The sequence below is a fragment of the Vipera ursinii genome (genome assembly GCF_947247035.1).
Source record: "Vipera ursinii genome assembly, chromosome: 3".
Classification (NCBI taxonomy): domain Eukaryota; kingdom Metazoa; phylum Chordata; class Lepidosauria; order Squamata; family Viperidae; genus Vipera; species Vipera ursinii.
Genome location: NC_139516.1, coordinates 212,231,389 through 212,255,581, shown reverse-complemented (window position 1 = coordinate 212,255,581; position 24,193 = coordinate 212,231,389). Strand labels below are relative to the sequence as shown.

The 24,193-nt window shown below is 57.9% G+C and overlaps 2 protein-coding genes across 4 annotated transcripts; one reads left to right on the top strand and one right to left on the bottom strand.

Annotated features, from left to right (window-relative positions):
* Positions 1-57: 57 nt before the first annotated feature.
* SHARPIN (SHANK associated RH domain interactor) lies at positions 58-13,594 on the bottom strand. 3 transcript variants are annotated; one of them, XM_083358428.1, is made up of 14 exons: positions 13,384-13,594; positions 13,123-13,291; positions 12,675-12,758; positions 9,763-9,904; positions 9,584-9,674; positions 9,176-9,446; positions 8,907-9,043; positions 8,578-8,751; positions 2,725-2,885; positions 2,540-2,651; positions 2,218-2,397; positions 1,714-1,812; positions 1,443-1,586; positions 58-612 (listed from the first exon to the last, which is right to left on the bottom strand). In XM_083358428.1, the coding sequence occupies exons 1-14, from the start codon at positions 13,582-13,584 to the stop codon at positions 532-534; spliced, it is 2,046 nt and encodes a 681-aa protein (XP_083214554.1). In that variant the 5' UTR covers positions 13,585-13,594; the 3' UTR covers positions 58-531. The 3 variants fall into 3 exon arrangements, 2 of the variants coding, with proteins under 2 accessions (XP_083214554.1, XP_083214555.1); XM_083358429.1 differs by having other exon boundaries at positions 9,763-9,901; XR_014491976.1 differs by lacking the exon at positions 58-612 and having other exon boundaries at positions 1,447-1,586; positions 2,291-2,397.
* A 4,158-nt stretch (positions 13,595-17,752) lies between these two features.
* On the top strand, positions 17,753-23,782 carry MAF1 (MAF1 homolog, negative regulator of RNA polymerase III). The gene is made up of 8 exons (XM_083357920.1): positions 17,753-18,014; positions 19,491-19,630; positions 20,714-20,842; positions 21,225-21,390; positions 22,009-22,130; positions 22,239-22,358; positions 22,434-22,553; positions 22,688-23,782. Exons 2-8 carry the CDS (start codon positions 19,548-19,550, stop codon positions 22,707-22,709), a joined length of 762 nt encoding a protein of 253 aa, XP_083214046.1. The 5' UTR covers positions 17,753-18,014; positions 19,491-19,547; the 3' UTR covers positions 22,710-23,782.
* Positions 23,783-24,193: the final 411 nt, after the last annotated feature.

The following is a 24,193-nucleotide window of genomic DNA, read 5'->3' as shown; positions in this document are numbered from 1 at the left end:
CCCTTCCCTTCCCTTGCAAATCTTCCTCGGCCCTGAAAAGAATCACCGGCTCAGGGCTGGCATGTTTTTCTTTTATTGGGAAGGTTCTCCCCACCTGTGCAGCAGCCTAGAGCTGGGGTCCCCCCTTCCTTCTGGTTTCACTCTCTGAAAGTTTATATAGCTGCGCCTTGGTTGCCCAGAAGTGTCAGTTAAAGCCTTTTGGGGTAGGGGAAGGAATCAGGTAACGGGAGGGAGGGAGAGACCAACTGATTTTCTGACTCTCCCCCTGCAAGTGAAGTCAGAAAGCAGGCATCCCTCCGTTGCTGTCTTTCGAGCCCTGGGCTGGCACTGCAGCATCTGCCAAAGCTGCAAAGAGTCGCCTGTTTTTACCCGCCATGCAGTTAGAAGTCCAGGAAGGGGAGGAAGAGCTAAGTAGGGAAACACCCCCCCCCCAATAAAAAAGCCCAGCAGCCAGGTGGAGCTCCACCCAGCTCATCTATTGAGATGGGGGGGGGGCGGAAGTCTGCCTGCCCGCTTCCTCTTGGCAAGCGCTCAGTGACAGTTCTGGCACAGCCGGTGGCATCTCTCTCCGTTCACGTTGCACCGACAGCCCCCGCTGATGTCACCGTGGCCCTGCAAGAAACGGGTGAGTGGGGTGACCTGGCAGGCCACCCTCCCCTGCAGCCTCCTCCTGCCCCTCCGTGTCGCCAGGGTTGAAACCCACCCGCTCCCCTCCTGCCCCCTTTGCCTTCCGCCACTGCACCCCTGGGAAACGCTGAGGCTCGGTTTCCCAAAGCCTGCCGTCTTCCTGAGGCCTGGCTATCCCAGCCCCTGCCTACTCCAGGGCAGGCGATCTGATGCGGCTCAGAAGAGAGCCGCTTCGGCAGTTGGCGGAAAGAAGCCAGGCTGCATCGGGGGCCCACCAGCCTTTGGGCAGGCAGACAGCCACTTGCGGGGTCCAGAGCCAGAGGCAGCCTGCTTGGCTCCCAACGCTTAACTCCTGGGCTGTTCAAGGCCTGGATGTGGCAGCTCTTCCCTGTTTGGGCAGGCGGGCCAGAGGCGGTGCAGTATCAGCTATCCCGGGCCCTTTGGGATGAGCTGGGAGGGGGAGGGAACCGGTGGCCCCTTCTGCAGCTTCCGAGGAGGCAGCCTCCTGGGATGCTCTCACCCTTTCTGAAGCATCAGACAGGCTGGTCAGGAGGGGCCAGAGGAGTTTTAGTTCACGAACGTCCTTGCACTTGTGTGCAGTCACACAAAAACACACCCACCCCTGCCTTCTAAAATGCGGAAATGGCCCCTTGTTACAAGAGCTCCACTCCAAGCAGAATACCTGTGGGCTCCCCAGAGGGCAGCCAGGCCCAGCAGCCAGAGGGCTTGGGACAGCGCGAGAGCAGGGAAGAAGTTTGGCCCTGCTTGCCTTCTCCTCCCCACCCATCTCCTCCCGCCCCACTGAGGACACGTACCCCTGGCCCCCAGCGTGGGCCTTTGGTCACCCAGCAGATCTCTGTCTGGCAGACGGGGCACCTGATCCAGTCACAGCCGCCCTTCTTCTGCACCACGATGCGGCAGGCGGGGCAGTGCATGGCCTCCCCCAGCTGCACCAGCATCTGCCGGGACAGAGGGCGCAGTCATGTGCTCGGAAGACACAGGCTCCCTAGCGCAAGGGGGGTGGGGGGCCAGCGCTCTTGGTGAAGGAGGTGCCCCCCCACGCCCCCGGAGGGGAGAGCTGCTCACCTTCAGCATGTTGTTCGTCTCCCGGGCAGCGGCATCGTTGTGAGCCTGGGAGCGTAACTTGTCCTGGTACTGCTTGCAGTTCATGCCCTCGTGAATGGCCTGCGGGCAGAGGCCGTTTCAGGCTCAGCCCTTCCACCCTGCAAGCCCCCCCCCCAGTGCAAGGGGCAAGAACCCACCCCATCTGTAGCATCTGCCCCCTGCTTTCAGCTGCAGCCGGCCAGCAAGGTTTAGATGGGCTCCCCTGTCAGGGCACTGTCCTCCCGGGCAGAGGGCCGCAACTCTGCCAAATCCACCAACTTGAACCCGGGGCCTTAGGAACCAGCCATCCCTGGCAGGGGAGGAGCGCAGGGAAATACGAAAGTGGGGGCTTGTCTCTGGCTGCTGGTCTCGTGGGAGAAGGCGTAGCGGAAGGGTGCAAATGGGGCGCTCAGGGGCATCTCCACTTTGTCTGGCTCCCAGTCCAAGCCAGGGCGGGGGGTCCGAGGTGTCGCCCGCTGGGCCCACCTTGCAGACGAGGCAGTTCTGGGCCCAGCAAATTGGGCAGCGGAACTCGTTGACGTCGTCCTCGTAGACGCACCAACCAAGGCAGTCGGCCGTCCGGCAGTGGTAGCTGTTCTGCGCCCGGCTCTCAGCCACAGCCAGCCGGCGCTCCAGGAAGCGCTCGTACTCGTCCCAGGTCACCAGCTGCGGGGAGGGAGGAGCTGGCTCAGAGCAGTGCCAAGAGGGAGGGAGGTAGGGGTGGGTGGGTGTGGGTGTGTGCGTGCGTGCGCCACCCTCTGTAGGTGCCTTCAGGCGCTTCTCTGGCAGCTTCCCAGTATGGACTCACCGCCCGGATCTCCCGGTCTTGGAGGTGGCTGGTGCAGGCATAGGAATCGTCCCGAAAGGGGCAGGACACCTGGGGGTCCTGGTTGCAGTTGACCAGCTGGCGCAGGCAGGCTCTGCGGAAGGAGAGGGCGGCTCAGAGCAGGGCTTGAGGTGGGGCCCAGCCCCGCCTCCTTCGAGGCGTCTCACCTGCAGAAGCTGTGCAGACACTCCCTCAGCAGCACCCCGTTGCCCGGCTCCACCTTCAGGTAGCAGATCCGGCATTCCATCTCCTCCTGGTTGGGCACCAGAGCCTCGTCCTCCAGCTGGCACAGCTGCTGGAAATTCTGCAGCCGCTCCTGCTCCAGGGCCTGCAGGAGGAAGGGCAGGAAGCTGGGCTTGGCAGCTGGCAGAAAAGCCCCCCCCCCCAGCCCCAGAGGCCTGAAAGGCAGAGCGCCCAGAGGGTTGCAAAAGGAAGGCGGGATCGGAGCAGAATCCCTGGAAGTGTTACTGGCACAACTCTGTGAAATGCCTACTGCGCATCACCCCTGCTTCCCAGAGCCCTCTGGCACGGAAGGCCCTGCGAGGGCACAGGATGAGCGCAGCACAACTGAGAAACGGGGACGTCTCTGTGGCCTTGGAGGCTGAAGCTGCTGGGTGACAACAGAGCCAGCCTTAAGGGCACTTCGGTTCCATAAGCCACCCCCTCCTTACTGCCTCCCCCCCCCTTATCCTCCTGCAGTGCGTGCCTAACTGCTGACCGGAGCGCCTTTCTCCGCCCCTCTGGCACAGCCCCCATCAGATGCTACGAGGCAGATTTTGCCAGTGGGGTTTACAGGAGAAGCCCCTTTGGTGTTCCAGGCATTCCCAGCCTAGCCTGGCCTGAGCCTCAGGCCCTGAGGAGGTGCCTTCTTTGCAAGCGGGGGGGGGGGAGCAAGAGGTCCGGGGCTTTTCTGCAGCAGCTTCACAGCTGAAAGCTTCCATCCCGCCCTAGAGAGAACAAGGAAGCCATATTGTTGCTCACCAGAGCCCTTCACTGTTATTTTAAAAGCTGCTTCTTTCTCAGTGAATCATTTTGTCACCTTTGAAACCCACTCCCTCCCTGTAAAGCTAGCCCAAGGCAGCTGAACTCAGACAGCAGCCCTGAAATGAGAATGCTCAACGAAATGGACGTATCAGGATACTGCAGAGGGAACCAATAACATCGGAACAGCTAACGGAATTCACAGCTGCCCATTAAAACAACTGAAACAGGCTCCGGGCAGGGCCTTGTTGGGGAAGGACTGAGCACAGAAACCCTAACCAGCCAAAAAGGCAATATTCTCTCTCCTCTACCAAATCTCAAAACGACGTTCCAGGGTCATTAGAGGAAAACTGGAATTCACAGAAGACGGTCTGAAGAAGATCCTCGCCAAGCGGAAGGCAATGGTCCTGCCCTGGCTGGACAGATTGAGGAGTGTCTTCAAGGATTTAGTGCCGAGCAGCAACCAGCACGCCAGCGCAGGGGGTTCCAGCTGCCTGGCCGTTATGCCCACCCATTTCTAATAGCCAACCCCAATGAAGCTTGATGTGAGTCAGGCAAGCCCCCCCCCCTTTCCCCGCTGCACCGACTTGCCTTCCCCAGGCAGCCCCTTGGCCCCCGAGGCTCCAGGATTCCCACCCTGAGCACTGCTCTTTCAAGCAGAGGGCCACTCCAGCCAAGGCCAGCCCCCCTCCCCCCAAAGGGTTCTTGCATATTCGTCCTTGTGACCCCGGCACAGAGCACTTTCCATGGTAAACACTGGGGAAGCCTTTGGTATCCAAAACGTCAATGGGAAAAAAAGGGTCCGGTGAACTAGGTCAACTCGTTCATGGGCACCAGAAGGTCGATCATACCTTCCCCAGACAGCCACCTTTCCAATTAAAATAAATGGTGAAGTTGCCGAGGAGAGTGTATGCAAAAGACCCCTAAGCTCCATTTCTGGCAAAGGAAGCAGAAGGTGACGCTCAGGATGTGCTCAAAGGGCTTTTGCATCCTGCAGTCGCAGTCCTTGGAACACTTGGAACATTGCACCCAGTTTTGGTCACCACAATGTACAAAAGACGCTGGGACTCTGGAAAGAGGGCAGAGAAGAGCAGCAAAGATGATCGGGGGATGGGAGACTAAAACATATAAGGAACGGTTGCTGGAATTGGGCGTGTCTGGTCTAAGGAAATGGACTAGGGGGGACATGATAGCAGTGTCCCAATATTTGAGGGCCTGCCACAAAGAAGAGGGAGTCAAGCTATTCTCCAAAGCCCCTGAAAGCAGGACAAGAAGCAAGGTAGCAAAACTCATCAAGGAGAGAACCAACCTGGAATTTAGGAAGAATTTCCTGACAGAACAATTAACTAGTGGAATAACCTGCCTCCAGAAGTTGTGAATGCTCCAACACTGGAGGTTTTTAAGAAGAGCCTGGACAGCCACTTGTCTGAAATGTGGTATAGGGTTTCCTGCCTGAGTAGAGGGTTGGACTAAATGACCTCCAAGGTCCCTTCAACTTTATTACTACTTTAGAATGCACAATAATTACTCTCTGTGCCAAGTCAAACAAGCCCATTGTGGCATTTTTGCCAATCCCAGTGGATGGGTGACCTACAGCATGGATAAGGCACGGTTTGGCCAGGACCCCGGCTTTGCTGGCAAAAGTTGGGCTTATCCAATGGCTTAACAAAGAAACAAAATGAATCTTGAACTGATCTAAATCCAACCAGGATAAACCTCTCCCCAAGTAAGCAGATCCTTGCATTTGACTCTCCTGGCTCTTGAGCCATGTTTTGGGATTGGGGTTTTATATATTGCTATTGCAGGCTTTCCGTTTTTTAAAAAAGGCACATATTTTCCTGCAGAATACTTTTATTTTAAAAGGCAATAGGATCGCTAACCAAGCAGCTGTGCTTCCCACCAGGGCTAGCTGTACCCTCCTTCCTGGGGCCCTGGCAGCTCAGGACCATTCAGAAGGGACCAACTTGCACAGCGACCGAGGGCTGATGCTCCCTGCCCCCACCCTGCATTTTGCTCCCCGAGGCCAGGCTGGTCTGTTCAGAAACATCTTCCAGGCAGTGCTGACGCTCCTGCACACCTTTGCTAAAACAGACAGGCCCCCCCACCCACTTCCTCTGGGTTTCAGTGACCCGAGCCGGGGTTCTGCTGGGGCTCAGCTGGCTGCAGGGCTTTCGAGCAGTTACCCATTCAGGCTTTCAGACTGGCACTGGGGAGGGGGATCAAAAGAAGAAGCTAACTGGGTTGGTAGAAAACAGGGTGAACTTGTTGATTCAGCCACTTAGCTGCGAGACATAAGATTACATCCTAGCCTGTAAACCCAAGCAATGGCAAAACGGGGGAGCACATTAGATTAGCGAGTGTGCACAGATATTGGGTGTTTTTCCGAGGGGGAGGTGGAAAATCGCCATCCTTGCTGACAAAACTACAGATCCATTTCTTGGGAAGGCAACTCTCTACGCCCCTTTCCTCCGATAAACTGTAATATTAAATGTATATGCTGCTCGACTCTCAGCCACTCTGGGTGTTTTGTTTTTTTTAACTTATGCAGCCGAAGAGGCAGGGCTCCTCCTGGCCCACCCACCCAGACGTCACGAACCTGGTACCCACGAGGCGGCCACGCATCGCTTCAAGAGCTGTGGTCAAGGGACTCTGGGTTTTTTTGGGGGGTGGAGGGGCTCCACCCTCCTCTCCCCACTTCATTCCCCCTCTTCTTTCAAGCCCCTCCTGCCCCAACAGGACGTCAGCACAGGAGCTCGGCCAGGTGACTCCCTCGGGGGATGCCAGCTGCAAGGAGGGAAGGCGCCTTTCTGGCTGCAGAGGGCAGCAGGGGGACCCCTCAGAAGGGGACCCTCTTTGCTCCCCAGACCTCCTCCTGGGGGAATTCCACACAAGGACTTCTTCCCCACTTGCCTTCATTGGGCAGCGGCGGGGGGGGGAATCTCTCCCTCCCTGGCTCAGTCAAGAAAGCAATGCAGATTCTCTGGATGGGCCATGTGGCCCAAAGGCGTCTTTTAATGGAACAAGTTCTCCAATTCATTTCAAAACTTCAAACGCAAGATGCAGAAATTAACCCACCTCAGAACGGCACCCAAAGCCACCTTTAGGGAAGGACTCGGAAGCCCCCCCTTCTCTGGAATTCAGCCCTCTGCTGATGCTCGCCAGTAGGCAGGCCGGGCCAAGCACCCCAAGAAAAGGTCACCTGGTCCTGGGGCTCTCCAGCTTGGAACACGCTCAGTAACGCCTGGCCCCTCCCCGGCGGGCCACTGCCTCCCAGCCCAGCCGTCTCCTGCCAAGGAACCTGGCAAAAGGACACCTTCTAACTCTCCGAAGCGCATCCCAGGGAGGCGGTGGAGGAAATCAATGGGGCACCTCCGTTTCCAGCCTCCCTCTCGCACCACACGGCGCCTAATCCTTGGGCTGCTTCCGGGGCAGAGACCGGCCTGTCAAGGCCCAACGTGCTAGTTGGGGAGGGTGGCAGGGAGGTCCTCAGTCCCCACTGGCAGCCAGAGCAGCCCCTCCAGCCAGAACGACCCTCGCTACTCTGGCCTGTCCTCCCACTTCCTTTGGCTGCAACCCGGCCCCCCAGGGGGTTCCCAGTCCCAACAGGGGACGGCAACCCTGGCCTGAATCGTTGGGTAAAGGAACGGAGGCCAAGCATAGCCCCCCTCCCCCCTCCCCTCCTCGGGGCCTTGCCCGTTTCTCTCTCTCTCTCTCTCTGTCTCAAAGGAGGGCTCTGCTGCCCGCCTCAGTCGGGGCAAAGAGCCTGTCGCGCCAGAGGAGCTGGGCAGGGCTGCAAGTGCAGCTACGAGAACTCCGGGGAGAGGTGGATGAAGTCGTCCAGGGGCCCAAGGTTGTGGGCATAGGGCACGGCTGGACTGTCCTCTCTCCTTCCCTTTTCCTGCCGCAAGAGAAAAAAGAAAGAAGAGAAGAGAGTCATCAGGGGCCCGAGAACCGCTGCCTCCCCCTCGCTTTTCACTCCCTCCCCACAAGCCTGGTCGGGGGCCTCAAAGATGGAGGAGTTCTTGCAGGGTACAGGATGCCACACCAAATAAAAATAAGTAACAATACAGTAGAAACTGCACAGGTCACTTTCACAAAAGCCACAGGAGTTATAAAAAGACAAAACGCGTATGGCGTTTCTAATTCTACACAGAAAGCTTTAATAATACACAACGCTCATCTACGTCGGTCCTTACGAGTCACAGACAGTCCCGAGTTCTGTACAGTCCCACTGAAGGAGACCCCCCCACACCTGAAACCGGAGGGCTGAGTCCTCTTTCCCCACCACTGAGCCTTCTTCACCTGCCACAGCCACCTGGGATGCTACCCCTCTTCCTGAGCCTGTCAAACTGGGCGACCATGCCCACCCCGGCTGACATCCCAGCCCGACCTCCCCCACGCGTTCTCCATGGAAGTGACCCCAAAAGGGGGCTGGAGCTGCCTCCTGGGATGCCAGCATGGAGAAAGGCCTGAGCTGGTTGCAGCTGCTCCCCAGACACAACTGTCTCTGGGGTGGCGGCTGATTTTGAGAAGCCCGGCCTGGCAGAGGCGCTGCTTCCCCCACGAAGGGAGTTCCAGCATTAAGATCTGCGGAAGGGGAGGCCCTTCTGGAGAGGCCCCCAAGAGAGGGCCCTGACACACCCACACTCTTCACGCTCTCAGGAGAAGCGCTCCCGGGTCTGCAAACCCTCCCTCTGGAGCAAGGATTGGTGCCTGCTCTTTCAGCCCTGGGGAAATGTGTACTTTCACTGCCTTGACATTGTTGAAGGAGCACAGACTTTAAGTAAATTTTAAATCTGCAATTTAAACTTTTAGGAATTCGGCATTCTAAAAACACAGCCTTGCATTGGCAGATCTGCAGTCTCCTCCAGGCTGAGGGGGAGCTGGTTCGGCAAGATGTGGCTTCACCGGGTGGAAGGCCTGAGCCCGGGCAGAGACAGGTTGCCAGCTCTTTTGCCTGAGAGGCAAAATGCTTCCAACAAAGAGAAGGTTTTCCCCCCTCCCCCGCCCCATCCCTACTCCCACCGCAAGCGGCCCACCTTCTGGTACTGCAGGATGCCCTCCTTCTCCTGCTGCATCCGCCAGCGTTCCACCTCGTCTGGCCGGTAGCTCCCAGGGACCACGTAGCCAGCAGGGCGGTCAGTGCTGCACATTTCGCAGCCGGGGCGGGTGGGCTTGTTGATGAATGTGCAGGTGGGACACGACCAGCCGGCCTGGGCAGCGGAGGGAGGGAGCCCTGCCTCAGTGCCACCTGCCGGGCAGCGATGAGTCAAGGCTGCCCATGGGAGAGCAGGGCACGTGGGCAGGGCTCAGATGTCAGCTGACTGGGGGCAGAGGGGAGCCGACTCCCGCCCCGGGATCTACCTACCTGCACAGGAGAATTGGGGGCCGCAGCTGGGGTCGTGGGGGATTGAGTGCGGCAGGGAAGGATTTTACTCATATGCACAGAATCCAGGAAGCGAGTGATCTCCCCAATGTCCGTCTTCCTGTTGAGCTCTTTCCCGCCTGTGGGCAGAGAAAAGCCTTGGCATCAGCCCGGCCACCTTCCAAGCGGGGAGTGAAGGCCAGCACAGGCACACAAACGTCCTCCCGAGCCATTGGGAGGGGGGGTGGAAAAGACGTGTTTTCCCTGCTCACCTCTGTTTGGCAAAGAACCGGCTACGCCTCTGTGCCGGCCGTCAGAGCTGCCAGGGATGGCGGAGGGGGGTGGCTGGAGCACCACCCAGTCCTTGTCCTCCTTGTAACGCTGCTCGGAGAGGTTGGCTCGCTTTGCTGAGAGCAGGTAGAGGAAGGCCGTATCGCCATCCTTCCGGATTCCATAGGACCCAACCGTTCGGTCGTCCACGCACAGGCACTGCCCAATAATCCAGCGCTGGACAGTGGGGTGGAATCCATAATCCTGAAAGACCTGGTGGGCAAAGCAGGCGGGCACATGGGGGCTGCGCAGCTGCAGGGCCTAAGCAGGCCTTCCCACTGCCCCATGAGCCTGCCCAATGCCCCCTTTCCAGAGGCTGGCCCGGAGGGGAGACGAAGCAAGCCGAGTACCTGTTGCCTGAGGGCGGCGATGGTGGTGTGCATGTGGACCTGGGCCGTGATGTTGGCAGAATAGGAGGCGTCTTCCACTTGCACCTTCATGCTAAGAGGAAGCGAGCACCGGTTAAAGAGGAGGAGCCCCCCGCAAAGGACAGGAGCCCGGCCAGAGGCCTCCCTCTCTCCTGACTCACCTGATCTGGCTGGCAGGGTAGCAGGACTCCTTCAGCTGGATGTGCAGAGCTGTGTGCTGCTGCGCAAGCAAGGAAGCGCACCGCATGGCCTCTTCCTCGTTTCCAAGTTCGATGGCTGCAGAAAGATGGAGCACCAAGTCTTCTGAGGAAGCAAAGAGGAGACTATCGTTTGTTTACTGCAGTCCTGGCTTGTGCCCTGCTCACGTTGTAGAAAGCAAATATTAAACATCCTCGGTAAGCTTAAAAAATCCTAACAGGGAAATAAGGACAAAAAGATGAGCCCCAGAAGGTTCCCACCCTCCCCAGAGGAGCCGCATCTTCAACCTTTTCCCGAAGGCGCTTGGACCAGCCTGAACTGTCCAGGATGACCATACCGGCGGGCCGTGGCTGCCTCCAATTCCCTTCATATCACCTGGAGGACAGGGAACCACAAGCAGCTTTTCCCTGGATGATCTAAGACGGACATGTCAAACCCGTGACGTCATGAGACGTATCGGGACTGCTTTGCCATTGCCGGCAACGGGGTGGGTGCAGCTTCCAGATGATGCATCTGGCCTGCAGGCCGGCAGTTTGACACCCCTGATCTAAGAGGTTGGGACCTTTCAGGTGAGAGCCAAGCCACAAAGGGCTTTATAGATTAAAAAAAACCCATGACTTTAAATGACACCCAGATGCTAATAGGTAGCAGCCAGTGCGGGCCTGACGTATATGCCCAATGCGTTCCCAGCGATAGCAACCAGCCAGCCCATCATGCTGGGCTCTGTGGCTGAGCATCCAAGCGGTCCTTAGCTTCAGGTAAAGAGCACTGCAGCCGTCTAAACAGGGGCACGGGGTACATAGCCACCAGGCCTTCCTTTCTTGGGTAAGGTCACAACTGGGGCTCCACCCAAAGGTGGGCAAAGGCTCCTGGGCCATAGTTTCCACCCCTGAATCAGCGACAGTGGTGAATCTGGAAGAGAAACCTCTTCCGTCAGGAGAGTTTCTGACCATCCAGAGATAACATGGGTTTGAGTGGGGAGGCCTGATGGCCAAGCAGCATCTTCATCTCATCTACTCTCATCCAGACCCTGACACTCGTCAGCTCAGGGTGGGAATGATACCGAACGCCAAACAGGGGAGAGGGTTGACTTCCCATGGAACCCCTTTAACACGGAGACCACCAGAGCCACCTCCCCCCCCCTACAACTGATGGTGCCCACGTGCTGGAGGAGTGGAAGCTCTGCAAAACAGCAAGATGGATCAGTGCTCTTTCAGTCTTACCCGAGTCCCACCTGAACAGAGTTGGAGGTAAATCATGCAGCTTAAATAAAGCTTAGAGCTCTGTATGGTTTGGTTTTAGGTGGTGTGTCTGTTTTTAACCTGTATGTGCCCAGAGTCAGTAGTGAATTGGCTTTACAGGAGGACAGCCGTGTTAAGTCTACGGTAGCCCAAAATCAAAAGGAAACTGGCAGCCACTCTGTGCATTGGGATGAACTGTAGCATGTGAACTTTAATGATATTTTACAATTTTTTTAAAATTAATTCCAGACAGGAAATGTGCCTTCTGAGTATGGTTGGTGGTCTTGTAAACCTAAATAATAATAAACAAAGACTTCTCCGTACTGTGTTTAATACGCTCCTGGTGCCTCAAATAACATTCTCTTAAAAGTTTGGTAACTAGGTAATAGTTTATCTAACACCAGTGGATTCAGGGAGGATCTTATCAGGAAGGAAGGAATCACAGCTTCTTTCAAAGCTGTTGGAACACACACACAGACACACTCATGAGGCAGTGGTAACTTCAGTGTCCTCAGCCCCACAAAGCCAGGGTGGGCATGGGTCAAGCTCCCAGCTGGCAGAAGATCATCTAGATAGCCCTTTCACTGCTTCCTCAGAGCCCCACCACCACCAGTCAGTGTCCCGGTCAATGCAGCCCAGTGAGGCCTTCTTTGCCCTCAAAGATTCCACTGGCTAAAACTGGCCAAGGGCTCTCTTGACCACAGCTTCCAAGTCCTGATCCATCAGGAGCTTTGACTCCAGGGGAACCTCGAGGTCACGCAAGCTCTACCTTGACCTAGAACTATCACAGTTAGCTAATAACCAGGATCGGTTTCAGGATTAATCGCTCTAAGTCTTCATCTGTTTCTTCCCACCGAGATCTTATAGACTTATAGACTGCTATACAGGTGATCCTTGACACGCAATAGTTCGTTTAGTGACTGTCTAAAGTTACAAAGGCACTGAAGAAAAGCAACATGACCATTTTTCTCACTTATGACCACTGCAGCATCCCCATGGTCACGTGATCAAATTTTTGGCAGCTGACTCAAATTTATGACAGTTGCAGTGATCCCCTTTTACGACCTTCTGACAGGAAAAGTCAATGGGGAAGCCAGATTCACGTAACAACCAAGTTACTAACTAAAAAACTGCAGTGATTCATCTGTGGCAAGAAAGGTCATAAAATGGGGCAAAATGCACTTAACCAATGTCTCCCTGAGCAACAGAAATTTTGGGCTCAACTGAGATCGTAAGTCGAGGACAACCTGTATCTCCCCTTCAGTCTGGCTATCACCTGCCTATCGAGGATATTGGACCCCAAACTGTCAAATGCACCCCAGGCGCGTGTATTAAATAAAGCGGGGCAGATGGTCAGCCTGCTCATCCCCCATGAACCGCAACTGGGACTGCCCACAGAAGTCGGGGAGCAGGGTGCCAACGACCCCCAGCCCTTGCAGGCGATCCACAAACGTTCCAAGAAACGGAGAGCTGCCAAGAGACCTAGCAAAATAAGAAGCGCTCAGATCAAAAAAGGACATATTTTTCTCTGATTCCAAAACTTAGCACGGCTGCGTGTATTTCAACTTAATTATCCTGAACAATCCGAGGGCCTACGAGGGATAAGCGGTCATCAGTGAGCAGCGCACACCAACCTTTCTTTGCCGTCTCCAAGGGAAGAGCAGTCGGGGTGGCCAAAGGCTGGGCAGGTGGCCGTCCGGTGAGCCCATTGCTTCCTTCTGGAGCCGGAGAGAGAAAACGTTGGGGGGGGGGGGGGGAAGGCTGTTCTCCTTTGGCCGAGAGAGCCCCAAATCCTCCGAAGCCCAGAGGGGGCCACTCAGAGGGAGACCCACAGCAAGGCCTCCCTTGAAAACCAGCCAGCCCAGCGGGGAGCGTTTCTGGCCACAATTTCCCCGAAGAGTTTCCCACGGAAGGCGCCTGGGAGATCCGCCGGGTCACCGGGATCCCCGCCCTCCGCCTGGAGGCGCCAGAGCCAGCCCAGAGACCCGCCGGGACCCGCTCCGGGGAGGGGGCTGGCGCAGCAGGCGGCGAGAGCCCCGCTTCAGGCCTCCTCCTCCTCCTCCTCCTTCTCCGGCGGCTGACCTTTCTGCACCTCGCGGAGGGAGCTGCTGACCGCCGCCCACCAGGCCTGCGCCTCCCGCTCGTCCTCGAAGTGGAAGAGCAGCGGCTCGTCGGGCCGGGCCAGGACCTTCAGCTCGTGGCAGGTGCCGCTCCGGGCCTCGTAGGAGATCTCGCGCAGCCCGTACTCCACCTGGCGCGGGAGAGGGAGCGTCACCCACCCGCCCGGACGGACCGACGGAGGGCAGCGGGGGTGGGAGAAGCGCCCCTCCCTCCCTCCCTCACCGGCTCAGGGCCGGAGTCCGGGCCGCCGCGCAGGCCGAGGCGGAAGCGCTCCGGGCCGGGAGCCGCGCTCAGCTGGAGCCGGAGCAGGCGCTGCGCCTCCCGGGCGCCCGGCGGCGAGGACAAGGCCCGAGCCGAGGCCAGCACCACCAGCCCGCCGGGCGCCGCCGCCGCCGCCGAGGACGAGTCCGGCGCCGCCGCCATCGCGCCGCCGCCGCCGGAAGCGGAAGCCCCGCGCGCCGCCTTGCCGGAAGCGCGGGCGACTCATCCGGCAGCCGCCGCGGGGCACGACGGGAGTCGTAGTCCCGCGCCCCTCCCGCTGGGCGCCCGGCCCAGCCCTCCCGCGATGGCAGGGAGAGCCGGGAAGGGGCTCGGCGAGGTTGCCCGGCCCGCCAGGCTGGAGGAGGCCGAAGGGGCCGCCGCTGCTCGACCTCTCCGGCACCCGCGCCCGGTTCTGGCCCTGTCAGCCAGCCCCGCCCGGAGACGACCCTCTGTAGCCCCCGGTGCCCGGGAAGCATCGCTGGAGCCCGCGCGGATGGGATGGGACGGCTCGGATGGGCACGATGTGCTGAGCGGCCCCCGCCCGGGCCCAAACACGCGAATACAGGGGTCCTCGAGTTACAACAGTTTGCATAGTGACCGGCTGAAGTTACAACGCCACTGGAAAAAGCGACTTAGGACGGTTTTTCACACTTAAAAGACCCATGCAGTATTCCCCACGGTCACAATTCAGACGCCTGCCATATCACAGCATCCAGGGATCACGTGATCCCCTTTTGCGACCTTCTTCAAGCGAAGTAATGGGGAAGGCAGATTCACTTAATAGCTGGGTTACTAACTTGACAGCTTCAGCGATCTGCTTAACAATTATGTCACTTAGCCACGTAAATTTTAGGCTCGATTATGGTCATAAGTCAAGGTCTATCTATACTCTTTATCTCCTGCTTCGTATCTTAGTTTGTTGTGGGACTCCTCCAACTGGCCATTCTCCACATTTGCTGCCATACCCACTGGCTGTTCTCCAGATTTCCTAGCATCGCTCAGTTGCAGCCTTGACTGCTTCCTCTCTCGCTTGCCACATCTCGATTCTTGCAGCCTTTTGACTTGGAGATGGCCAGAGGAGGGGAGGGGGTCTCCCTTGTTCTTCTTAGAGGTTCTTGGGGACAGGCGGTGCCTCCTGGCTCAAAAACAGCAACTGTGAGAGGGACCTTTTGAGTCCTAGTGGACGATCGCTTGACTATGAGCCAGCAGTGTGCAGCAGCAGCCAAAAAAGCTAATACAATCCTGGGTTGTATAAAGAGAGGCATAGAATCAAGATCACGGTATTATTACTGCTTTATAAAACCCTAGTAAGACCATACTTGAAATAATACAGCCAATTTTGGTCACTATATCACAAAAAGATGTTGAGAGTTTAGAAAAAATTCAGAGAAGAGCAGCTAAGAAGATCCCAAGGCCTGGAGGCTAAATAATAATAATAAGAATAAGGAAAAAGAAGAAGAAGAAGAAGAAGAAGAAGAAGAAGAAGAAGAAGAAGAAGAAGTTGGAAGGGACCTTGGAGGTCATCTAGTCCAACCCCCTGCTAAGGCAGGAAACCCTATACCATTTCAAACAAATGGCTGTCCAGTCTCTTCTTAAAAACTTCCACTGTTGGAGCATTCACCACTTCTGGAGGCAAGTTGTTCCACTGGTTAATTGTTCTAACGGTCAGGAAATTTCTCCTTAGTTCTAGGTTGCTTCTCTCCTTGACTAGTTTCCATCCGTTGCTTCTTGTCCTGCCTTCAGGTGCTTTGGAGAATAGCTTGACTCCCTCTTCTTTGTGGCAGCCCCTGAGATATTGGAACATTGCTATTATGTCACCCCTCACCCTTTTCTTCATTAAACTACACATACCCAATTCCAGCAACCGTTCCCTATATGTTTTAACCTCCAGTCCCCCAATCATCTTTGTTGCTCTTCTCTGTACTCTTTCTAGAGTCTCGACATCTTTTTTACATAGTGGTGACCAAAACTGGATGTAGTATTCCAGGTGTGGCCTTACCAAGGCCTTGTAAAGTGGTATTAGTACTTCACGTGATCTTGATTCTATCCCTCTGTTAATGCAGCCTAGCACTGTGTTGGCTTTTTTGGAAGCTGCAGCATACTGCTGGCTCATATTTAAGTGATTGTCCACTACGACTCCGAGATCCCTCTCACAGTTACTACTGTCAAGCAAAGTACCACCTATACTATACCTGTGCATTTGATTTTTCCTGCCTAAATGCAGAACCTTACTTTTTTCACCATTGAATTTCATTTTGTTAGATAGTGCCTAGTGTTCGAGTCTGTCCAGATCCTCCTGTATCTTAAGCCTATCTTCTGAAGTATTGGCTATTCCTGCCAGCTTGGTGTCCTCTGCAAATTTGATGAGTTCCCCATCTATCCCCTCATCCAAATTGTTAATGAAGATATTGAAGAGCACTGGGCCCAGAACAGAGCCTTGGGGCACCCCACTACACACTTCCTTCCATGTAGATGCGGTTCTATTGAGGACCACACGCTGAGTACGGCCTGTCAGCCAGCTACGAATCCATCTGGTGGTGGTGCTATCTAACCCACATTTTTCTATCTTATCAACTAGTAGGTTGTGATCTACTTTATCAAATGCCTTACTGAAATCCAAGTAAATTATATCTACAGCATTCCTCTGGTCCACTAGTTTTGTCACTTGGTCAAAGAATGCAATAAGGTTTGTCTGGCACGATCTGTTTTTGACAAACCCATGTTGGCTTTTAGTGATAACTTTGTTCGCATCAAGGTGATTTGTTGTTTGATTATCTTTTCCAGAATCTTCCCAGGTATTGAGGTCAGGCTGATAGGTCTGTAGTTTTCTGGATTTATTTTTTTCCCTTTTTTGAATATGGGAACTACATCAGCTCTCTTCCAGTATCTGAACCAAGTTGCTTTTTGCTCTTGTGTAATCCAGACCGTTACGTTCCATCACACCCAGCCCCATTCCTTGCGCCATCACGCCCAGGAGGCCTGGGCCTTCCCCCTGGCACTTCACTGAATGACCTACTTAACCACTGCTGGGAGAGCCAGGACTGTGGGCATTGAGTGAAGTGGCCCTATGGCACTCGCCATAACAGAGGCGAGGACCGAGATTGTGATCCTAAGGGAGGGCTACCCATAGGTTGATTTTGGCTGCAGTGGTCATCTTTGTTACTGTGACCTTCCCCCCCCCCCCCCAGTATGGGTTAGGTCCAGTACTGGCCCCTGGTGCTCCTTTCTCCCTTGGAGAACGTAACTGGCCCAGCCGCCACCTAAGTTGCTCCTCTTTGGAAGCTGCCATCGCATTCTGAGAGGAGGAGAAACGTGCTGCTCCCAAAGGTTTGCTCAGCAAAGAAGGCGCACCAGGAGAGGCTCTACGGCACGTTGGCTGCTCTGGCAGTGCCCACCTCCTGCCGGTCCCCAGACGGCTTCTTTTTGTGTTCCACAGGTAGTTCTCCACTTACGTACTTCATTTAGTGATTGCTCAAGGTTGCAAAGGCACTGAAAAAACTGACCACCTTTGCTACCCATTGTCACGTGATCAAAATTCGGATGCTTGGCGACAGGCTCCTATTTACGACGGTTGCAGTGTGATCCCCTTTTGCAGCCTTCTGACAAGCAAAGTCAATGGGGAAGCCAAATTTACTTAACAACCGTGTCACTAACTTAACAATTGCAGGATTCACTTGGCAATGGAGGCAGGAAAGGTTGTAAAATGGGGCAAAACTCATTTAGCAACAGAAATTGTGGACTCAGTTGTGGTTGTAAGCTGAGGACTACCTGTATTCAGACAACTCTATTTCTGATTAACAAAGGTGGACGTGGCACGTGACTTCTCTGGAAGTCTGCAGAATTCTGGAATTTTTAGATGCCCCCAGGAAGAATAAACTGATGTGTACAGATGTGCCTTTGTATACGTACTCCTCTTCGGAGGTGTCTGTGTCTCACACACGCACACCTTCAGCCCCACCCCGACTCTTTATATCAAGCAAGGACTTTCAACCCGGTGCCCTCCAACACCCCTCTTTGACGGGACGCCCCCCCACCCCACTCCCCGCCCCCACTCAGGAACCCCAGGCGGAGGGAGGGCGCGCGCTGGGCGGGGCCTCCGGCGTTGAGTGGCAGCCGCCCCCTCGCCTTTGTTCCCTGGTCGACGACACCGCGCCCTTGAAGTCCCGGCCAATGGGAGGCGGGCTCTGCCTCGGAGGCGGGACGCTGAGGTGGATTGACGCAGAGGGCAGCCACGAAGTCCTCTCTTCCCTGCGATTGGCGTCGCTTTTCTCCAATCAGAGCAGCGAGCCTGGCGGGCGTACAATCTTCGATGAGAAGGGCGCGGCTTCTCGCCGCTGTTATCGTCCGCCGCCCGTCCGAACGAGAGGCGTCCAGCGGGGGCTTTGCTCGCGGGAGCCGGGCGGTTGCGGCGCGGTGGCTCTTCCAGCCGGGGAGATGTCGAGGCGGGTGGGGCTCCGGCAAGCCGCTTGGAGGCGAAGAGTGGCCGCCGAGGCGACGGCGGCGCCCGACTCGAGTTCCTCCGGGAGACTGCGCCCCTCGACGGCATCCAGCCCCTGAGCGCCCCGAGCGCAGGCGGACGCGGCCCCTGGAAGGCGAGTAACGGCGCTCCGGGAAGCCCCTCAGCCGCGGGACTACATCGCCCGGCATGCCCCGCGCCCAGGCGGGACCAGGCAGCGCGCGCGCGCGGCATCATGGGGCCGGGCGGGAGGGGTGTTCGGCGCGAGGCATCACGGGAAGGGTAGTTTTGGTAGTTTTCGCCGGCGGAACCTCCCGCGGCCGCTCTTCCCCGGCCTGCTGCCTCGGGCGAAGGCGGGCTGGTGGCCGCGGCAGCGCCGGGCGTTTCGGGCTGCCCCGGATGGGCCCTCCGCGGGAGGCTGCCCTGACTCGGCCCGCGGGGCGGTGGCGCGACCCCGAAATTCCGGCATCTGGGGGGCTGCCCCAGAGAAAGGGGGGGCGTCAAGCTCTTGGCCAAAGCCCCTGAAGGCCGGACAGAAAGCGCCGGAAGGAAACCGGCCGAAGAGAGGAATTTCATTTGACCCGTGGAACAGCTTGCCCCCAGGTGTGGGTGCTCCAACAGTGGAGCCCTTTCAGAAGAGATTGGACAGTCCCTTGTCTCAAAGGGTCTCCTGCTCGAGCAGGGGGCTGGACTAGAAGACCCCCAAGGTCCCTTCAGATGCTCTTATTGTGACTCCACCAAGCGCACGCCGTCCCGTCTTGGGGTCCAGGGAACCCACTGAATCGCTTTGGAGTTGCACGCCAAACAGAAGTGCACCCCCAGATAGAGATGCCCCACCCAGGCTTGTCCCTCGGAGACCTGACTGGAGCAGGGCCAGCACAGCCTGACTCTGCAAGGCAAGGGGACAGCCCTAAACCCAGCCGTGGCTGATGGGCCACAAGCAGCCCTGCCTGCTGAGCTCTGGGCCTGAACCGGCAGGCGTGGGGGAGGTGCTTCCCAGAGGCAGCCTGGAGACCTTCCGAGGAGGACCCTGGGCGGCCTGCCCTGTCCTCTTGCAGCGAGGGCCGAGCTCTCCAGCAGGGATGGCTGCTGCAGCTGCCAAAAGCACCGCCTCTGGAAAGACCCTCAGCCCTGGTACTCTGGCTTTGGCTGTTGTGCTAAGTTTCCGAATTGAGAGTAACGGGGAGGCAGGGGCGGAAGGTTTTAAGCAAGGCAGCAGAGGAAGGAAGCTCTTTTTGGAAGAGACTTGGCTGTGGCCCCTGCAGCCTCCTTCCGACCCCGACAAGGGATCTTGACCACAAATGAGGACTTTCCCAACTGTGGAGAAGAACGGCAGGAGCAAAGTTGCACGTCGCCTTGCCTTGTAGCTTTTTCCTCGGGCAGCCGAGGGGATCTCTGAGGGCACAGCTTAAGGCTTTGGATGATGTCTCCGGTTCTCTTCAGGGCATCCTCCCATCCCAAATCTGCTCCCCTTCTGAGGGCAGGTTTTCAGGCCATCCCAAACCGTAAGGAGAGTGCCCTGCTGGGGATTCCCCCCCCCCGGCTGAGCCACGCAGCGCGCTCTTCCTTTTCCTGAGGAATAACCAGGGGGTCTCTCCTTTATCTCTGCCAGGGAATTTAACTGCACAGCAAAGTACCGAAGACTGCTCTGGCACCAGGAAGTACAATAATGAAGTTGTTGGAGAGCTCCAGTTTTGAAGCCATCAACTCCCAATTGACAGTGGAAACGGGAGACGCGCACATTATTGGCAGGTGACGGCGGCTCCTTTGCAGGAAAGGACGGGTGCGGGGAGAGGGTGGAAGACCCGTGCGCTTTGTAATAGGAGTCTTCAATTATGGTTTCCATAATTAATATGACTTCACATTGAGGCATTCCTGGTAGATTGGTGTCAATTCTGTGCTAGAACCCATCCTGTGAAGGAGCCTCACCCCCACCACCCACCCGTTAGGCGACTCCTGTGAACGGCCCCTTGAACCAAAGCAGCTGCTCGGCCTTTGGGCCTCCTCTGCCGACCATCCGCGAGATTCTCCTTTTGGGGCGACTGTGAACCTGTCTGATTGTGAACGTTTATTCTCCAGCAACTTTTGCTGACTTCAGCTGCTCCGGCAGCTTCTCTTTCCTGAGACCAGCCTACGGTTGGGGTCCCCTTTCTCGTCTTTTCCTTAATTCTCCCAGATCTCTGTTTCATTCCCGTCATCTTTGGTTTCCATACCGTATCTTTATTAAGCTCTTTGTGTAATCACACTGGCGGCTTCACGCTTTCTCCTCACTGGAATCCTTGTCAGGGGCCACCTAGACCGCTTCCCTCCTTTGCTCTGTGCTCCTCCTTTTGCAGTTGCAACTTTTTAATTAGGACTCCTGAGGAGTCGTGGATCTGCCCCCAGTTGTATCTGCCTTAAAATTCGGCCGTCAGAAAGAATTGGCAGATCCCTTGCGGAGCCTCTGCCCCCTCCCCCCTCGGCTGAAAAACCATCCTGATGCAGAGCAATGACATTATTATTTATTAAATTTATATGTTGCCCATCTCGCCGCCAGGCAACTCTGAACGAAGCTTTATTCTGACTTACTGCTGACTTGCCTTGCTGGTGTGTTTAAAGGTGTAGGAGGAGCCCTGAGGCTGGGAGAGGCTGCAGGCCCCTTTGGTGAGCGTTCTGCCCTATGCAGGGTCACCCTCTGGCCTCTGGCCTGTTTCTGGCAGTGCGGTCAGCCGCTGTAATCTGAACAGATAAGCTGGGTGGCTCCTTGCCTTCCCTGAAAAAGAGGTGGCCGGCTTCTCTCGCTCAGGAGGAAGCGATGGCCCCCGGGCTCAGAGGGACCCGTTTGTCTCCCCCCAGGATAGAGAGCTATTCCTGCAAGATGGCTGGGGACGACAAGCACCTCTTCAAGCAGTTTTGCCAGGAGGGTCAGCCCCACGTCCTGGAGGCCCTCTCGCCGCCCCAGACCACCGGCATCAGCCCTAACCGGTAGGTGCTCCCAGGGCGAGCCTCCCGTGCAGAGGCCGCCCTCCCGGAAAGGCCGCTCGGCTTGCAGCGCCCATGAGCTGCCAGAGCAGGGCTCCCGCTGGAGCCGGGAGGGGGAAGGGCGAGCAGGGAGGGGTTGTAGCAAAGGGGCCTCTTCCCAGCCCCCCTTCTAGGCCATGCCTGCGGCCGGAGGGCCGGTCTCCTTAGAAGAAGCCTTTGCCCCAAGGCTGCGTGACCCAGTCCCTGTTGGGAGATCGGGGCAGCGTCTCTTCCACCCACCTCCCCGTCCCTCCAGTTGAGCGTAGCAGGATCCAGATCGCTGCGAGAGCCCCAGCCGCGCCTTCCAAAGCTGGCAGGGGTCCAAGCGGTGTGTCTCTCGTGCCAGGCTCAGCAAGAGCCAGAGTGGAGACGAGGAGGGTCCCCTCAGCGACAAGTGCAGCCGCAAGACCCTCTTCTACCTGATCGCCACCCTGAACGAATCTTTCCGCCCGGACTACGACTTCAGCGCGGCCAAGAGCCACGAGTTCAGCCGGGAGCCCAGCCTCAACTGGGTAAGCGGGTCCTTCGCCCGCTGCGCTGGCAGGGCAGCCTATCCTGCAGCCGGCTGGAAGTCTCTGCCCTGGGTCTGCTTGCCCAAGGCGTTGGGTGGGAGCCCGGGATCGGGGGGGGGGGGGGCTGGAAGAGCGGAGGGAGAACAGGAGGGCCCTCCTGTGCCTGAGCGGCCCTGAGGTTACTCGGCAGGCAGGAGGTCGCCACTTCTGGCCTAGCAGTCCCTGCTCCACAGAGCTCCGCAGCAGAGACCCCCCCCCCGACACACACACACTGGGCGTCTCCCCAGCAGGGCCACCGCTCTCGTTCAGGGAAGTGGAGGCCAGTCTTGGGCTGCTTTGTCCTGCTTCCCGCCCGTGTTCCTCCCGCTGTCATCCAGCCTGGCCGGATCTCGGAGGAGGCACCTTCTCCCACCGTCCTCCGTCCTTGATCTGGAGGCGGTTTCTGACCAGGCAGCCTGGGGCGGACACGCCAGGCCAGGCTGCTCCTGGAAGCTGCTCCTTCAGCTTCTGCCTCCCTTGGAAAGGCTTGGGGTCTCCTCCTCCCGACCCACCGTCTTCTTTCCAGGGCCCACCAGTCCCCTCCCCGCTTGCACGTGTCCATTTGCGGGCCTTTTTCAGGTGGTGAATGCCGTGAACTGCAGCCTCTTTTCTGCCGTCCGGGAAGATTTCACCGCCCTGAAGCCTCACCTGTGGGATGCGGTGGACCAGGAGATCTGCCTGTCCGAGTGCGACATCTACAGGTGGGCCCCGGCGGGAGGCCCTGGGGGGGTGGGCGGGGGAGGGGGGCACCCCTAAGTGAGCCCCCCCCAACTGCAGCAGCAGCAACTCCTCCCCCTTCTGTGCCGCAGCTACAACCCGGACCTGGACTCGGACCCCTTCGGGGAGGAGGGGAGCCTGTGGTCCTTCAACTACTTCTTCTACAACAAGCGCTTGAAGCGGATCGTCTTCTTCACCTGTCGCTCCATCAGGTGAGCAAGGACCGGCGGAGGCCCTGGGGGTCCCCGGCCTCGGGTGGGTTTTCTGACCCTCCTCTGTCCCCGCAGTGGCTCCACCTACACTCATTCCGAGGCTGGGAACGAGTTGAACATGGACCTCAGCGAGGACGATGCCGAGGAGACCGCTAGCGGCTGCGACAGGGACGGGGGCAGCATTGAGGCGGAGAAGTGAGTCTCTCCCCCCCTCCCCGTCTTGGCTTCCTTGCCCTGCCTGCTGCCATGGGGAGGGGCATTCTTGGGCCAGGCCCGGCTGCCTCCTGCCACGGCTGCAGAAGTGATGGCCGCCCCTCTTCTGCCCGCAGGAGGCCGGTGGCCTGCATGTGATTCCTGGGCCGGGGGCTTCTCCCACGAAGGATGGCGCTGCCAGCTCTTTCCCCAAACAACTCGGCGTTGTTGTGTTGCTCTGCCTGCCCTGTGGATGCTGCGTGAGCCATTGGAGGGTGCCAGCAAGTCCTCTGCCTGTCCGTCCACCCACCCGCTCGGCCTTCAGGGATCCGATTCTTGCCCGGCAGCGGCCTTGTGACTCTGTCTCTCCTGCTGTGCCCGGGGGGGGGGGGGGCACAACATTTCGTAGGGGCAGCTGCCCTGGTTCGGGGGGGGGGGGAGAGACTGGCTGCTGTTGATGCGGGGGCTCCTTTCAGCCCTGGCCCCCTGGACGAGTAAAGCAGCAGAAGCCGAATTAACCTGGGAACAGGATGGAGAGGCTCTCTCCTCCTCCCCCCCTTTTAAATCCCCCCTCCCAAGACTTTTGGCGTCAAGTAGCTGGACAGGCAGGAGGAGGGAGCTCCCGCATTTGGCCCCCTGGCTCCCTCGCTTCCCCCAAGGGCTCCTAGAGGTTTTATTTTTGTATTCCTGCCGAGGGTCTGCTTGCGCCCGGCCCCTCCCCAGAGACTGATGGAGGCTGGCTTTGTCCCTGCCCCCCAGCCCCTCTCCCTGCGCTGAGGGGTGGGGGGAGGGGTTTCCGTCCATCCACCTAAGCAGCAGGCCCCCTCCCCTTCTGCCCTGCTCTCCTTTTGCACTGACTCCATTCCGGCCCTGTGCGGGGGTGTCTTTGAGTGTCTGTTTTCCCTCGCAAACATTGGGACAGCCTGCTCCCCACTGGAGCCCAAGCAATTTCCCACAGTTCCCTCCCTCCAAATGGGGTGCAGAATAAGCGTATGGGGGGGAGTGCCGTCCTCCAGGGCGCCCTCCATAATTGAGCCTTGGAGATCTCCAGATCTGCCTGCTGCAGGAGCACTTAACCTTCCTCTGTGGAGTGGCTGGTCCCTCGGGAAGACCGGGGGTGTGTGTGTGTTTGTGTGTGTGGTCCCCCAACATTTGATTCCCCTATTTGTCTCTCCCCCCCCCCGTTGCCTGGTGGTTCTGTTGGCCAAGCTATAAAAGTTTTTTCCCTCTGCCTGGTGTCTCCGGAGGACTCTTGCCTGCCCGCGCGGCTGCTCCCGGGAAGGAGGGGGAGGGAGGGAGGGAGGGAGGGGGCGGCCGGCTTGCGGGGCTCCCTGTCCCGCCAGGGAGAAGCTGGGGCGCCCAGAGATTGGGCGGGGGGGGGGGGTCGCGGCTCTTGGCTGCCTCCCGGGGCGACGCGGGGGGGGGGAGGGGAGTCGAGCCCGTGGGCGCTTGGCCCCTCCGGCTGGCCCGGGGGGGGCGGTTCGGCGCTTGCGTTCCAGCCGGGGGGAGGGAGGGGGGCCAGGGCGCTCGGATGGCTCCGGCGGCGCCGCGATCCAGCGCCCGTCGCTAGGGAGACCCGCCGCCGCCGCCCAGGTGCCTCCCGGCTCGGGGGAGCCGCGCTGCGGGAGACGCTCGCCAGGCTT

Excerpts from the sequence above, each read along its gene's own strand:
- MAF1 (XM_083357920.1), top strand. The coding sequence starts at position 19,548 with ATGAAGTTGTTGGAGAGCTCCAGTTTTGAAGCCATCAACTCCCAATTG. Across the intron at positions 22,131-22,238 it reads TCCGAGTGCGACATCTACAG|CTACAACCCGGACCTGGACT; the intron begins GTGGGCCCCGGC and ends TCTGTGCCGCAG. Across the intron at positions 22,554-22,687 it reads GGCAGCATTGAGGCGGAGAA|GAGGCCGGTGGCCTGCATGT; the intron begins GTGAGTCTCTCC and ends TTCTGCCCGCAG.
- SHARPIN (XM_083358428.1), bottom strand. The coding sequence starts at position 13,584 with ATGGCGGCGGCGCCGGACTCGTCCTCGGCGGCGGCGGCGGCGCCCGGC. Across the intron at positions 2,652-2,724 it reads TGTCTGCACAGCTTCTGCAG|AGCCTGCCTGCGCCAGCTGG; the intron begins GTGAGACGCCTC and ends CTCCTTCCGCAG. Across the intron at positions 1,813-2,217 it reads AGAACTGCCTCGTCTGCAAG|GCCATTCACGAGGGCATGAA; the intron begins GTGGGCCCAGCG and ends CTCTGCCCGCAG.